Source organism: Scyliorhinus torazame, chromosome 8 (genome assembly GCF_047496885.1).
Source record: "Scyliorhinus torazame isolate Kashiwa2021f chromosome 8, sScyTor2.1, whole genome shotgun sequence".
Classification (NCBI taxonomy): Eukaryota; Metazoa; Chordata; class Chondrichthyes; order Carcharhiniformes; family Scyliorhinidae; genus Scyliorhinus; species Scyliorhinus torazame.
Window position 1 is genome coordinate 131,662,823 of NC_092714.1, and position 14,271 is coordinate 131,677,093.

At 48.3% G+C, this 14,271-nt stretch overlaps 1 protein-coding gene across 6 annotated transcripts in view; it reads left to right on the top strand.

The window, feature by feature from the left end:
- The window catches only part of LOC140428112 (E3 ubiquitin-protein ligase Midline-1), a 572,352-nt gene that overhangs the window by 514,583 nt on the left and 43,498 nt on the right, over positions 1 to 14,271 (top strand). For all 6 annotated transcript variants that reach the window (XM_072514187.1, XM_072514188.1, XM_072514185.1 and 3 more), the window contains 3 exons: positions 927 to 1,075; positions 9,739 to 9,866; positions 13,709 to 13,852. In XM_072514187.1, coding sequence (XP_072370288.1) covers positions 927 to 1,075; positions 9,739 to 9,866; positions 13,709 to 13,852 — 421 coding nt within the window. The remainder of the gene's footprint in view (positions 1 to 926; positions 1,076 to 9,738; positions 9,867 to 13,708; positions 13,853 to 14,271) is intronic.

A 14,271-nucleotide genomic window follows, 5' to 3' on the forward strand; every position in this document is an offset into this window, starting at 1 on the left:
GCCGCTGGCCGTAAGAAGCTATCCTGGCAGTTTTGGCCAGGCCGTGGTTCCACCATTACCTCCCCTGCTCAAGCCTCGGGATCATGCCCGCCAGACCTGGACAGGAAAGGACTGGCTCCCCACCTAGAAGGACAAGAGCAGCAAATACATTAGAGCGCCATGACCTGCAAGACACCCCTCCAAGCCACTCATCATCCTGACTCAGAACTATATCGCCATTCCTTCACTGTCACTGGGTCAAAATCCTGGTATTCCCTCCCTAACAGCACTGTGGATGCACCTACACTACAGGGACTGCAGCGATCAAGAAGGTGGCTCACCACCACCTTCTCCAGGGCATTTGGGGATGGGCAATAAATGCTGGCCTAGCTAGCAACATCCACATTCCTTGAAAGAATAAATAAAAGGTGGGAAGTGGAGTTGCAGTAAGAATTCAGACCCAGAGGCCTAAAGTCATCTGTTCCACCCAATCATGCAACATTTACCATATGTCATGTCTCAAATCAGTGATATGCTGTATCCCATAATGCTGTTCTCTGAAGAAAGTCCGTCACATTTGCATTTGAATGAATAAGTACTTTCTGCTTCTGGATTTGTTATAAATCATAGAAGAAGAGAGGTGACCTACAATGGGTGCTCCATCTCTCACAAAGCGCTGTCCCTGCTCTTACCCCATCACTGCTTCTTTTTTTTCCTTTTCAAGTATGTATCCAGTTCTTTTTTGGGAAAGTTACGAATGAATCTGCTCCCATCGTCTTTTTAGGAAATCATTCCACATTATCACAACTCTCTCTGTGTCGACAGATTTCCCGTCCTCCCCCACCCCTCCCAGTTAAAAGGAGAGTGCGCGATGGAAAATGTGTATTTGTGAAGCAGATTGATGTGCCCCAATGCCCTTTGTCTGAGCTCCTTTCTTGTAACTGAAGGTCGTGCGACTGAGGAAGCTGGCCCAGCAGATCGCTAACTGCAAGCAGTGTATTGAACGATCTGGGTCCCTCATCACTCAAGCGGAACAGACACTGAAAGAGAATGATCACGCTCGCTTCCTGCAGACTGCTAAAAATATCTCGGAAAGGTAAGGCAGCACCACACCAGTCAGTTGGTTAGGTTACATAATGACCCCATTAACTAAATATACTTTATCCTACCACAAAGACAATCTCATTCCGTTCTTATCATTGTGAGTGGACGCTTTCACCTTGCTAAGCTGTGATCCTGATTTCCCATTTCATTATAATAGGCTCATTTTTATTTTGAGTGTTAGGCCGGAATTTTCCAGCCGTTAGCTGGTGGTGGGCTCCTCTGTTCCCACCGGCAGCGCACCGCCGTCCGTGGGTTTCCCAGTGGCGTTGGTTGTCTTCAATGGGAAATCCCATTGACAGGGATGGGAACAGAGAATCCCATCCCCGGCGACTGTGGCGCCGCCTCTGCCGCTAGAAACACGCGGCTGGGGGGGAACTGGGGAATCCGGCCCTCAGTTTCTCAATGAATTTCACTTTCCAGACTATCTCAGTTCTCCATGGCCTCCAGGGTAACAGCTGTGTTGAAGGTAGGGTGTCTGTTCATGCACTAGTGATCCAGGAGTCTGGTCTACTAATACAGTTCAAATTCCATCACGGCAATTAGCGATTTAGAATTTAGTTTTAAAAAAAACACATTCTGGAAATAAAAATGTATTTTAGCAGCAAAAGTGACCTTGACGCTGTCAGATTGGCGTAAAGCTTCAAGAAGAAGCATTCTGACTGCAACCAGAGATGGAAAAGAATTGCTGGCTTTTGGAACGTGTGTTGGCGACTCATCCCCTCGAACATGTGGACAACTCCCCTGCTCCTCTTCAAATTGTGGCATAGGAAATTGTACCAGGGTGACATAGAGGGCCTGGCTTTAACATCTCATACGAAGGATAATTTCCACAACACTGCAGTTTTTTCACAGTATTCACCAGAGCATCTGCCAAAGTCATTTTTTAAAAATAAATTTAGAATACCCAATTCATTTTTTCCAATTAAGGGGCAATTTAGCGTGGCCAATCCACCTACCCTGCACATCTTTTTGGGTTGTGGGGGCAAAATGTGCAAACTCCACACGGACAATGACCCAGAGCCGGGAATGAACCCGGGACCTCGGCGCCGTGAGGCTGCAGTGCTACTCACTGCGCCGTGCTGCCCCTGCCAAAGTCATCTCATTGCTGATCTCAAAATACAGCTTGTAGAACCAACAACAACCTGAATTTATGTAGTGCCTTTAGCATAGTGAGATGCCCCAGGAGGGCTGGGAAACTTTGACACCCGAGCCACATAAGGAGACATTCGAACAAATGACCAACAGCTTTGTCAAGGAGATCGGGTTTAGGGAGTGAATTCCAGTGGATAAGAGAAAGGCTGCTGAGAGCACGACTGCCAATACCGATGTGATGAAAATCAAGGATCTTCAAGAGGCCAGAATGAGGGAAGCGCAGAAAGTTGAGGGTTATAGGACCTGAGCAGCTGACAGAAATGGAGGGGGTGAAACCACAGAAGGATTTGAAAACAAGATAAGAATCTTCAAATCGAGGCATTGGCAGATCAGGTGTCTGTGTAAGTCAGTGAGTGTGGAGGTGCACAGAATGGGTGTATGTTAGGATACACGCAACAGCGTTTTGGTTGAGCGGTACAGTTAGTGCAAAGTGGGAGACGGACCTGGAGAATATTGGAATAGATATGTCGAGACATAGCATGGTTGAGGGTTTTATCAGCTGAGATAGTGATGGACACTGGAAATGTCACAGAGGTCCTACTGATGATGTGGATATGTGGCTGCAAGATCTGCTCAGGCACAATAAGGACACCAACGTTGTTAACAGCCTGGTTCCGCTCCAGAAAATTTTCAGGAGAGGATTGGAGTCAGTGGAGAAGGAAACACGGTTTATGGTAGGGACTGAAACTTTGATTTTGCCAGTATTTAACTGGAGTAAACATCTGCTCATCCAGAACTGAATGTTGGACGAGCAGCTTGAGAAATCGGATATAATTGAGGGCTCGAGAGAGAGTGAGAGCTGGATGTCTTCTGTCTACACGTGAAACCTGATATTGTGATTTCTGATAACATCATCCAGAGGGAGCATGTGGATGAGGAATAGGAGACATCTAAAGAAAGATCCAAGGGTAATGGTATGAGAGAGAAGAAGAACTATCGCTAGAGATTCTCTGGCTATCATTGCACAGCCAGCAATGGAAGCAAGTAAGTGCAGTTCTACCCAGCTGGACAATGGAGGAGATAATTTCAAGAAAGTAGGTTAAACATTCCACAATCTTGTCCTTTCTTCCTATGTTTAAATCAAAATAGCACTTTTCCCAGTAATCTGATTCCTGGAACTCCAACTGTTGTTCGTTATGAGTGATTAGGGGATTACAAAATACAACTGATCCAGCTGGCAGAGTGAGCTTAGTTAATGCACAATAAAGTCGCTGAATGTGAAAATCAGCTCACACAGTCTGCTGCTCGCCCTCGTCTTTTGGTGTTCTTTTCAAAGAATTTCATGACAGATTATGTCATGGCAATGAAAAGTATTCCTGTAATTCGCTGGCTGGACTGACAAACATTTCTCAGTTGATAGCATTTTCTGAGCTAGGGGCTCATGGGTTCAAGTCGAAATCCAGAGACATGAGCGCATTACATAGGCTGCCCCACCCAGCGCGATATACTGAGGGAGCTCTACACTGACCAACATGTTGATACTAATCCCCCAACTGATATCACCAAGCCAGATCATATCTCATGATGAGAGCAGGGAGGTTATGCTGGAGCTACATAAACGCTTGTTAGGCCGCAGCTGGAGTACTGTGGGCAGTCCTGGTCACCACATGATCGGAAGGAAGTGATTGCACTGGAGAGGGTTCAGAGGAGATTCACCAGGATGTTGCTTGAGCTGGAGCTTTTCAGCTATCAAGAGAGACGGGATAGGCTGGGGTTGTTTTCCTTGGAGCAGAGAAGGCTGAGGGGGAGGTGTATAGAATTCTGAGGAACATGGAGAGGATAGATAGGAAGGAACATGTCCCCCTTAGCGGAGGGGTCAAAAGCCAGCGGGCAGAGATTTAAGGTGAGGGGCAGGAGGTTTAGAGGGGATGTGATGAAAAACATTTCCACCCAGCGAGTTGTTGGAATCTGGAACGCACTGCCTGAAAGGGTGGGGGAGGCCGAACCCACACTTATTTCGATGAGCATGTGAAATGCCATATGGACCAAGTGGTGGAAAATGGGAATAGAGTTGAAGCCAGCGCAGGCATGGTGGGCCGAGGGGCCTCTTTCCGTGCTGTAAAAACCCGGGGTCATTTTACGGCTTTTTTCTGGGCCTTGCCATGCACAGATTAGCTGCTGTGTTTCCCACATTACAACAGCGAGTGCAATTTCATTGGTTGTATAGTGCTTTGAAACATACTCAAGTTGCGAATGGTGCTATATAAATGCAAGTCCTTTATTATATATAAAAAAGGGATCATCGTGATAATTTGTGCAATAAACGGCAATTCATTCTTCAGGCTACTATTCCCCACATTAGACCAGCGAGAGATTATTCATTATAACCACGTCCAGTGCAAAAGGAATGCTCCTGGGTTGGATGGGAGGGGAGCGGGAACGACGACAAGTTAATGACCCGATCGTGGAATAAAACCCCAGTAAAATAAGCATTGTTAGTGACTAGAATAAGAAACAACAGAGCAGATGTTTTTCAGACACACGAGGAAAACAAATATCTCAAAATACAGAGCAGTTAAAAGGATCATATTAATGGTGTCTCTTTAGTTGCTATAGTAACACAAAGATCAGCTCTCACTGCTGTTGAAGATCTACTGTCAAAATTCTTCTAAAAGCTGAGCGATTACAAAGAATCACAATTACCTTTTAATAGCCCGTCATGCTGAGTGCCTCTCCAAAGCAGTGAAGCTGGATTAACATTAACAGAGGTGCAATTATTAACCCAGCCACTCAATTCCTTGTTAATTCTGCTCTTTCTCAGCTGTAGGGCCGAACGCACGCACACCAACATGTGTGGGCCCTATTTCAACTCTGATTCAGTGGATGGGTTTTTGAGCGGGTTAAAATCGGGCTGTAAACCAATCCTGTCAGTGAGAATGCTCTCCCTTGAGACGCTAGCCATGGCGCACTGGGTGACACCATTACTTTGGAGCTGCGGCTTTTCAGATTAGCTATCCAATTAATCTCACTCCTCTCAAAGAGATGTTTAAAAATCCCCATGGCACGATTGAAAGAAGAGCAGGGCACATGTGGAGAGGCAGTGGTGTAGTGGTATTGTCACGAGTAATCCAAAGACCCAGGGTAATGCTCTGGGATCCTGGGTTTGAATCACACCATGGCAGATGGTCAAATGTGAATTCCATAAAAATCTGGCATTAAAAGTCTAATGATGACCATGAAACCATTGTGGATTGTCATAAAAACCCACCTGGTTCACTTCCTGGAAGGAAATCTGCCATCCTTACCCTGCCTGACCTACATGTGACTCCAGACCCACACAGCGATGCAGTTGACTCTTAACTGCCCTCTGAAATGGCCTAGCAAGCTACTCAGTCCAAGGGCAATTAAGGATGGGCAACAAATGCTGCCCCAGCCAGCGATGCCCACATCCCGAGAACAAATAAAAACAAATACGGCATTCAATTTTGGGCAATGGACCTTGAAAGGGATACAGCACAGACTGACCAGTATGAGACCAGGGTTTAAAGAGTTAAATGATGAGGATAAGTTGCATAAATTTGGATTGTATTCACTTGAACTTAGAAATTACAATTGTGAGGCAATAGAAATATTTAAAGGGATTCTACAGAGCAGAGAATTTGGGCGGAAGTTTCCATTTTTTTTTTTCAGAAGTGCTGGCTGAAGTGAGAAAAGCGGCGTGCAGCACGCCAGCTGCACAAATGATGTTTTTTCACCATCTTTCCCAGCACGATCAAAATAAATTGCTGGAGGATTGGCCCACACCGTCACGCTGGCGATGCTGCCCAGCCGGCAACGTCGGTGAAAAGGGCGTGCTGATCTCCAGCACTAAAAATTCAAACACCCCCACAGACCCGGGCAACACCCCCTCTCCGTTTCCCCCCCCCCCCCCCCCCCTCCAATGAACGCTGGGGCACCCCCCCCCCCTAGGGACACAGGGAACTTCCCCCATACCCCCCCCCCCCCCACAATGAACATGGTGAAGGCTCCCCCATTACAGACGTAAGGACACAGGGAACACCCCCCCCCCCCCCCACCCCGTGGACACAGGGAACACCCTCCCCACTCCCACACAGACGAGGGGAACCCCTCCTCCTCCCAGAGTCATGGGGACCTGGCCGTGCCAGGGGCAGTGCCAGGATACTGCCCAGGCCTGTCCCTATTCTCCTTTGGGACTGTCTGTGCACTTCCTATGTGGTCTCTTCACCTGGTTCACATTGCCCCACACATGTTGAAAACCTCACTGACGTGACAGAGAAGCCCACTAATAGGATGTAATAGGATGTAAATTTATTTAAATAAGGCTCTCGACCTTCCTGGTCTGGGATCTCAGTACATCAATGGTGGGGGGCAGGGAGGATCACGTTGCGAGATCCCGCCGGCGAGAAGCTTCTTTTTTGGACTATCACGGGATTTTACGCCCCACGGATGTGAAATCCCAGCCAGTAGCTTCTCTAGAGGGGAATCCACAGCAAGAGGCAACAATTTAAAATTAGAGCAAGGCCGTTTAGGAGTGAAATGAGGAAGCGGTTTTTAAAATGGAGGGGTTGTAAATGTGGAAAATTCTACCTCAAAAGTCTGTGGATGCTGGGTAGCAGCTTACAGATTCAAATCTGAGCTCAATAGATTTCTGTTGGAGAAGGGTATGAGGAGATGTGGATGGAAGGTGGGAAAGTTCAGATCAGCAGCATTCTAATTGAATGGCAGCGCTGTCTTAAGGGGCTGAACAACCCATTCCTCATCCTGTGTCCTTCAGGCTGTAAAGGATTAACCTGACTCGGGTAATGTCTGAGTTGCCACATCTTCCTGTTGAGAGCTCACCAGAGAGGGGCAGGGGAATCCTGCTTAAACAGTTCTGGAAGGGTCATTGTTAAAATGACAGTTAAGTTGGCTTATCAGTGTTGGCAGCGTTGGCCATTTTGTGGCATGATCACTTGCAGAGCCACATACCGAGTACAGTACTGCGGTCTAGCAGGGTAAGAGGATGGGGGAATGGGGCGGGGAGGGGGGGTGGGGGCGTGATTTAACTGGAACAATATTGGAGAGTGAAAGGGAGGAGAGAGGGAGCTCAGGAGGATAAAGAGAAAGGAGGTTAAGAAGAGAATGAAGGAGAAAGGGCGGCAGGGAGGAAGCGTTCCATTGTGCCAGTTGGGTGGACATTATGATAAATAAGGCAGCAAAACACTCAGCACAAGGCCCCATGAGCAATTAGATTCTGGCCCAGGGCTTAAATTATTTAAAAAAGTCCTCTTTATATGCACTTCCATGGTTACGGCAGGCCCTAGCAACCCCCTGTGCTCCCATTGCATGGGCAGGTGTGTGAATCATGCAATTCTGCACAGACTGCAGAGAATTACATTGATGTTTCAGTTATGCCACCACGACTTCATCTAAAACATCTAATTTAAAATACTGCAACTGGGGAACTGGCAGCCACTTGAGAAGCTGACTGTGAAATTCAGTGGGACGTTAAATGGGCAATGAGCTGAAGTAAATAGTCTCCACCCGTCGGCTATGGCCAGCGTACAGCCACAACGTAACACACTGGAAAACCTACCCTGTTCAGTCAGTAGAAGGAAGCCATTACTAAGCCAATTTTAATGATGGGCAGGGAGGGTCCCTTTTGAACCTGCCTCAATATATTTGATGTTCAGAGAGAAGACAATGTGTGCAGTGAGCATGTTTTTGGGGTGGCCACGTGCCTTTTAGGATTAGCACTCTAGCCCGGCCCAGGCTGAGGGATTGGCTTCTTTCTTTTCCCACAAGTTACAAAACACGACGTGTGTCCAGGTCTGAAGTCCACAATGGGCTGACGAGACAAACTGTACGTTAAGTATAGTTTACTGCAGGTTGGTTGTGCGTCGGGGTCTCCTATACCAGCTCATCAATATCTAATTCTTACGCCGGGCCAGTCTGACGGCAACAATGAAGGAGGACTGCTTCAAAGTGTAATTCATGAAAAATAATCTTGAAGGGGTATTTGCATGTGAATATTGTTTCTTGGCATGAAACTTTAAAAAGAAATGTAATTCTGCTGTCCGGAAAGTAACTGGAGACCTTGCAGCTATATTTGAGTGTGGTTTCATAGCTTCATGGAATCTTCCAGCACAGAAAGAGACCATTCAGCCCAACGAGCCTCTGCTGGCTCTTTAAATGAGCTGTTCAAGAAATCCCAGTCCATTCCTTCTCTGCATAGCCCTGCAAATGTTTCCTTTGGTTTGAATATATGAACGTAAGACGCCTAATTTTATTAACTTAATCTTTTGAACTATTGTTCTTGTCAAAATGAAGGGTATTTGTGTTGGAAAATAAAACATTTCAGCCACAACCTCTTAAATGGGGAATTAGAGTGGATTCGAAGTGGAATAAAACTTCTTCCAAAGCTTGCTAACAATGTTTACTGGCACCACCAGCTGGGACAAAATATTAGAAATACTTCAGTGGTTGCAAAACACTTTGGAGCATTCTAAGGCTCTGAAAGGTGCTATGTAAATGTGTTATCTTTCTTTAGCATGCCTTAATTCACATCTCAGAAGAGCAGTCCCCATTGCATTAGTTATACGGTCATAAAGATACAGAAGGAGGCCATTCAACCCAGCAAGTTCATGCTGGAACATCAGTGTGAGATTCCCAAATCTCTCAGTAAAGAAAGGACTTGCGTTTAGGGGGCACTTTACATAACATCCGTGTTGTGGCTCAAGACAATACACTGGAGACTTCCAGTAACAACAAAGGGGGCGGGATTCTCTCAGCCCACGCCGCCCCGATGCCGGTCCGCCGATTCGCCGGTGAGCGTAGAATCGGCGCCATTGGCGTTGGCGTGGCGCCGGTCAGGGGCCGCTCTACGCACTGTCGTCCACCGGCAATTCTCCACCTGGGATGGGCCGAGTGGCCGCAAAAGAAATCCGTGTCCCGCCAGCGCCGTCCATGTGTGGTCTTACCCGGCGGGACCTCGGCATGCATCCTTTCAAGGACGGCCTGGTGATGGGGGGGGGGGGGGGGGGGGTGGTCCGACCCCGGGGGCAGCGGGGGGGGGGCCTCTGCTGTGGCCTGGCCCGCGATCGGGGCTGACCGATCGGCAGGCCGGCCTCTTGGGCTGGGGGCCTCATTTGCTCCGCGCCAGCCCCTGTAGCCCTACGCCATGTTGCGTCAGGGCCGGCGCGGAAAAGGAAGCCACCGCGCATGCACGCAATCGCGCCGGTCGCTGTGCGCATTCACGTCGGTCACAGAGCGCATGCGCAGACCCACGGCACCCTTTTGACACCGGTATCGGCAGTTGGAGCGGCGTGGGTCACTCCAGTGCCGTGCTGGCCTCCTGTAGGGCTCAGAATCGCTGCTCCTGGGGGCCTGTTGACTCCGTCGTTAAATGCGACGGCGTTTACGACGGCGTCAACACTTAGCCTCAGGTTCAGAGAATCCCTCCCAGGATCTCCCAAAGCACATTGAAGCCAATTAAGTGTGTTTTAAGTTAGTCCTGGGAGCTCAGCTAGTTTTAAATAACTTTTGCCATCTTTTTCAATATAGAGTCTCCATGGCAACTGCATCTTCTCAAGTGCTCATCCCAGAAATCAACCTAAATGATACATTTGACACGTTTGCGTTGGACTTCTCGCGGGAAAAGAAAATGCTGGAAAGCCTGGATTACCTCACAGGTAGGAGATGCGGAGACACATTTGCAACCCCCGGTAGAGAGCCTCAGCCTCCAGATGTGAAGTTAGGAATACACCGTCTATCAATTTTCAACCATTAAACAATGGAAAAAAACTGGGAGCTGTGCCTTTCTCGAGTTTCCAACATATCCAAGGTGGAGGATGTCAAGCCAGAGTGCGAAATGGATAAAAGAGACTGTTGATTTTCAACCTCCACTTTCACTGAAACCCTTCAGGCTTTTTCAATCCAGCTATCCAAAATTATCTGTCGGCTACCTTACACACTCCACACAGATAATATTAATCTAACTGTAATTCCCAGTTGTTGCTGCTTTATAACTGCTGATTGATCCCCCAAAGGAACATTAAGGACCTGGAGGAGACCATTCAGATCCTTGAGGCTGTTCAAAATGTCAATTAGTTCACAACTACTTTGTACCGCTCCTCCGTTTATCTGCTTTGATCGATATCCTTTAACCCCCTTACCTAATAAAAATCCATTGATCACAGTCTTGATCTCCAGCATCTACAGATTTGCACATGGGGAGTTGAGACCCAATCTGGTTTTGGTTGAAACAAGATTAGAGGGTGTGTGTCATACAGTCGGGATATTCAATCTCCTTTCATTACTGATACTCTGATATTAATTACAGTCCAATAGCAAAATCTGCAGCAATTTGGAAAGTAGACAATTAGAATTGGTTGCACCTCAGCAGTTCCTGCGCAAAACAGAGGCACAGCCACATCACCTCTAGGGGTGGGTATAATTACTGCATGGCTGCTTTGCAGAAGCAGTTTCAATTCTAAATGTTGACGTAGAGATTTATAACGGGAACATGTTAACACAAAATGGTGACCTAACACAGAATTTATAGACAGGACTTTAAAAGAAAATCTATTCCTGGGAGATGGGTATTGCTGGCAAAGTTGAAATGCATTGCCGATCACCAGTTGCCTTTAGGAAGGTGGTGATGGGACCACCTATAATAATAATGATAAGATCTTTATTAGTGTCACAAGTAGGCTTACATTAACACTGCAATGAAGTTACTGTGAAAATCCCCTCATCGCCACATTCCGGCGCCTGTTTGGATACACAGAGGGAGAATTCAGAATGTCCTATTCACCTAATCGCATCTTCTTGAACAACTGCAGTCCATTTGGGGGAGGTACACCTACATTGCTGTTTGGTGGGGAGTTCCAGGATTTTAAACAGCATCAATGAAGGAAAAGCAGTTTTATGCCCAAATTGGAATGCCCTATGGTTAGAAGGGTGTTTGAAGGTCAATGGGACTCCCATGCACTGCCCACCATTATCCTCCTCGACAGCGTGGCCTTTGTAGACTGGTAGTAGAAGGGATTGATGTCGATTTGTACAGCTATATCATGGTTCATGTATTAATAGATACACTGAAGCATAAGGGTGCGATCTACCCGAATGGGGACAGAGCCCTGTTGTGCGCAAGATTAGCCAGTTGTTTCTCCGGCACTCAGAGCACCGAGAAACATCACACTGTCTAATGTCCATCCAGGTAGGGGAGCTTAGCGGGAAACTCTGCCCCGTTTTCTGAACTGAGGAGCTCCACTCATCAGAACTCTTCAGTGAGGTTATGGAGGGAGAGGGGGCGGCATGGAAGAGGATGGAGACGGCGTCCTGTAAAGGAACGAGCCTGGGGGCGTTGGTGACGGTGCCGCTCTCGCCGACAAAGTATACCACGAGCCCGGTGGTGGCAGCAACGCTAAGGATCTGGGGCTAGTGGAGACGGCACCGGAGTGCAATGGGAGCATCAGTGTGGTCCCCAATCAGGGGTAACCACCGGTTTGTCCCGGGGAAGATGGACGGGGGGTTCCAGAGCTGGCATCGGGCGGGGATTGGAAGAATGGGGGACCTGTTCATCGACGGGACGTTTGCGAGCCTAGGGGCACTGGAGGAGAAGTTTGCGTTACCCCCGGGAAATGCCTTTAGATATATGCAAGTGAGGGCTTTTGTGAGGCGACAGGTGAGGGAATTCCTGTTGCTCCCGGCACAAGAAGTTCAAGATAGGGTGATCTCAGGTGTATGGGTCGGGGAGGGCAAGGTGTCGGAAATACACCAGGAGTTGAAAGAAGAGGGGGAAGCGCTGCTAGAAGAGTTGAAGGGTAAATGGGAGGAGGAGCTGGGGGAGGAGATCGAGGAAGGTCTGTGGTCTGATGCCCTAGGTAGGGTTAATTACTCCTCGTGTGCCAGGCTCAGCCTGATACAATTTAAGGTGGTCCACAGAGCGCACTTGACGGGGGCGAGGTTGAGTAGGTTCTTTGGGGTAGAGGACAGATGTGGAAGGTGCTCAGGAAGCCCGGCGAACCATGTCCATATGTTTTGGTCATGCCCGGCACTGGAGGGGTTCTGGAGAGGAGTGGCGGGAGCAATATCTCAGGTGGTGAAAGTCCGGGTCAAGCCAAGCTGGGGGCTAGCTATATTTGGAGTAGTGGACGAACCGGGAGTGCAGGAGGCGAAAGAGGCCGGCATTCTGGCCTTTGCGTCCCTAGTAGCCCGGCGAAGGATCTTGCTAATGTGGAAGGAGGCGAAGCCCCCCAGCCTGGAGGCCTGGATAAATGATATGGCTGGGTTCATAAAGTTGGAGAGGATTAAGTTCGCCTTGAGAGGGTCTGCGCAGGGGTTCTACAGGCGGTGGCAACCGTTCCTAGACTATCTCGCGGAGCGTTAGAGGAAGGTCGGTCAGCAGCAGCAGCAACCTTGGCGGGGGCGGGGGGAGGTGGTGGAGGGGACGTCCTGGGAGGGGGGGGGGAAGGGGGGACTGCCTGGGAGGGTGGATGAGCAAGAGATAACATGAAGGGTTGGGGAAACTGGCACGTACGGGTGAGGGAATATATCACTTTGCCATGTATATATCTTGCTCTGTGCGATTTCTCGTTTTTTTTTTGTTCCCCCCCCCGCCGAGGGGTTTTTGTAAGGGAGAAAAATTGTGTTAAAAAACTTTAATAAATATATTTTTTCTAAAAAAAAGAACTCCTCAGTGAAGTGAGAGAGGCATCCCAATCTCTTGAGCCCCCTCACTATAAGGGGGTCCCCAGGCCCTCCTGTATTCCCCCCATCGGTGCAGGGCACCCCAGCCCAATCACCACCGCACAGAAAATGGCAGCTGGGCACCTTTGCCATGCCCACATGGCACCCTGATAGTACCCCTGCCAGCACCTCCAGGGCACCCTGACAGTGCCAGGCTGGCACCCAGGTGACACTGCCAGGCTGGCAATGTCAGGGTGCCCAGGTGGCACCAGCAGTACACGGGTACCATCCTGCCCAGAGAGCATGCACCTGGGTGCCTCAAATCCCTGTGGAGACTCCATGAGTGCCATTCCATCTGATCCCCATTTGTGGAGACCAGAACTGATTGAAACCATCCAAGGCAAGGGCGTTGGATCCCACACCTTGGGTTGATCTTAGGAACGCATATTAGAATGAGACTAGCCGTCCTGCTCTAATATGCAGATTTGCCAGAAAGAGAGTGGGCGGGATTTCGTGACATCTCGCGACATCACGTTCGATCTCGCAAGGCATGGCAAGCCGGGTAGATCCAAGATGTGGGACCTCCCAGCACCTAGCGCGCCATGCTGCGTTCCAGGCACAATGCGACCGGTAGATCCTGCCCTAAATTTTAAACATAGAGCGTTTGATGCATCATCTGCTTTTTGGATAATGTTGGAAACTAAATTTGTCCTGAAATCTATTGTCCTTAATTTTAATTACCATTAGGTTTAATAAGCTTAAAGAGGAGAATGTGGGGGTGGGAACAGATGTTAGGAGAACTGTCAAATGCTTGCTTCAATATGCGTGTTTGCCTTTCCAGCGCCAAATCCACCAGCTATCCGAGAGGAGCTGTGCACCGCCTCCCACGATACAATCACAGTGCACTGGACCTCCGATGATGAATTCAGCGTGGTGTCATATGAACTTCAGTACACCATTTTCACCGGACTGGCCAACCTAGTTAGTGAGTTTCGCAGTAGCTATTATTGCTGTTGTTTAACATTTCAGGGATCAGGAGATGTGGAAATATCCAGCGAGGAACAGTTAGCGGTTTCTGTGGGTCCCTGGTAGGTATGGCGCCCTCCAGGATTTCCCCAGAACCTTCTGGAATTAAAGATGTATCTACTCAGACACTGCTGGCAGAAACATTGTTGGAGCATGAAGGAAATTGTGCTTTTTAATTGCACGTTGCAAACCCCACGCAATTTCCGATGAAACTGAAAACTACTCGAATAGTCTAGCATTAAAATTTGCACAGGATATATCCTGAGACTAGGAATCTATGCACTAAAATTTAATTAAACTCCTGATCTTATGATCAGTTGTTCAGAGTTTTAACAGACACAGAAGAAAGGTAAAGCAACTCAGAGTGTTCCCATAATT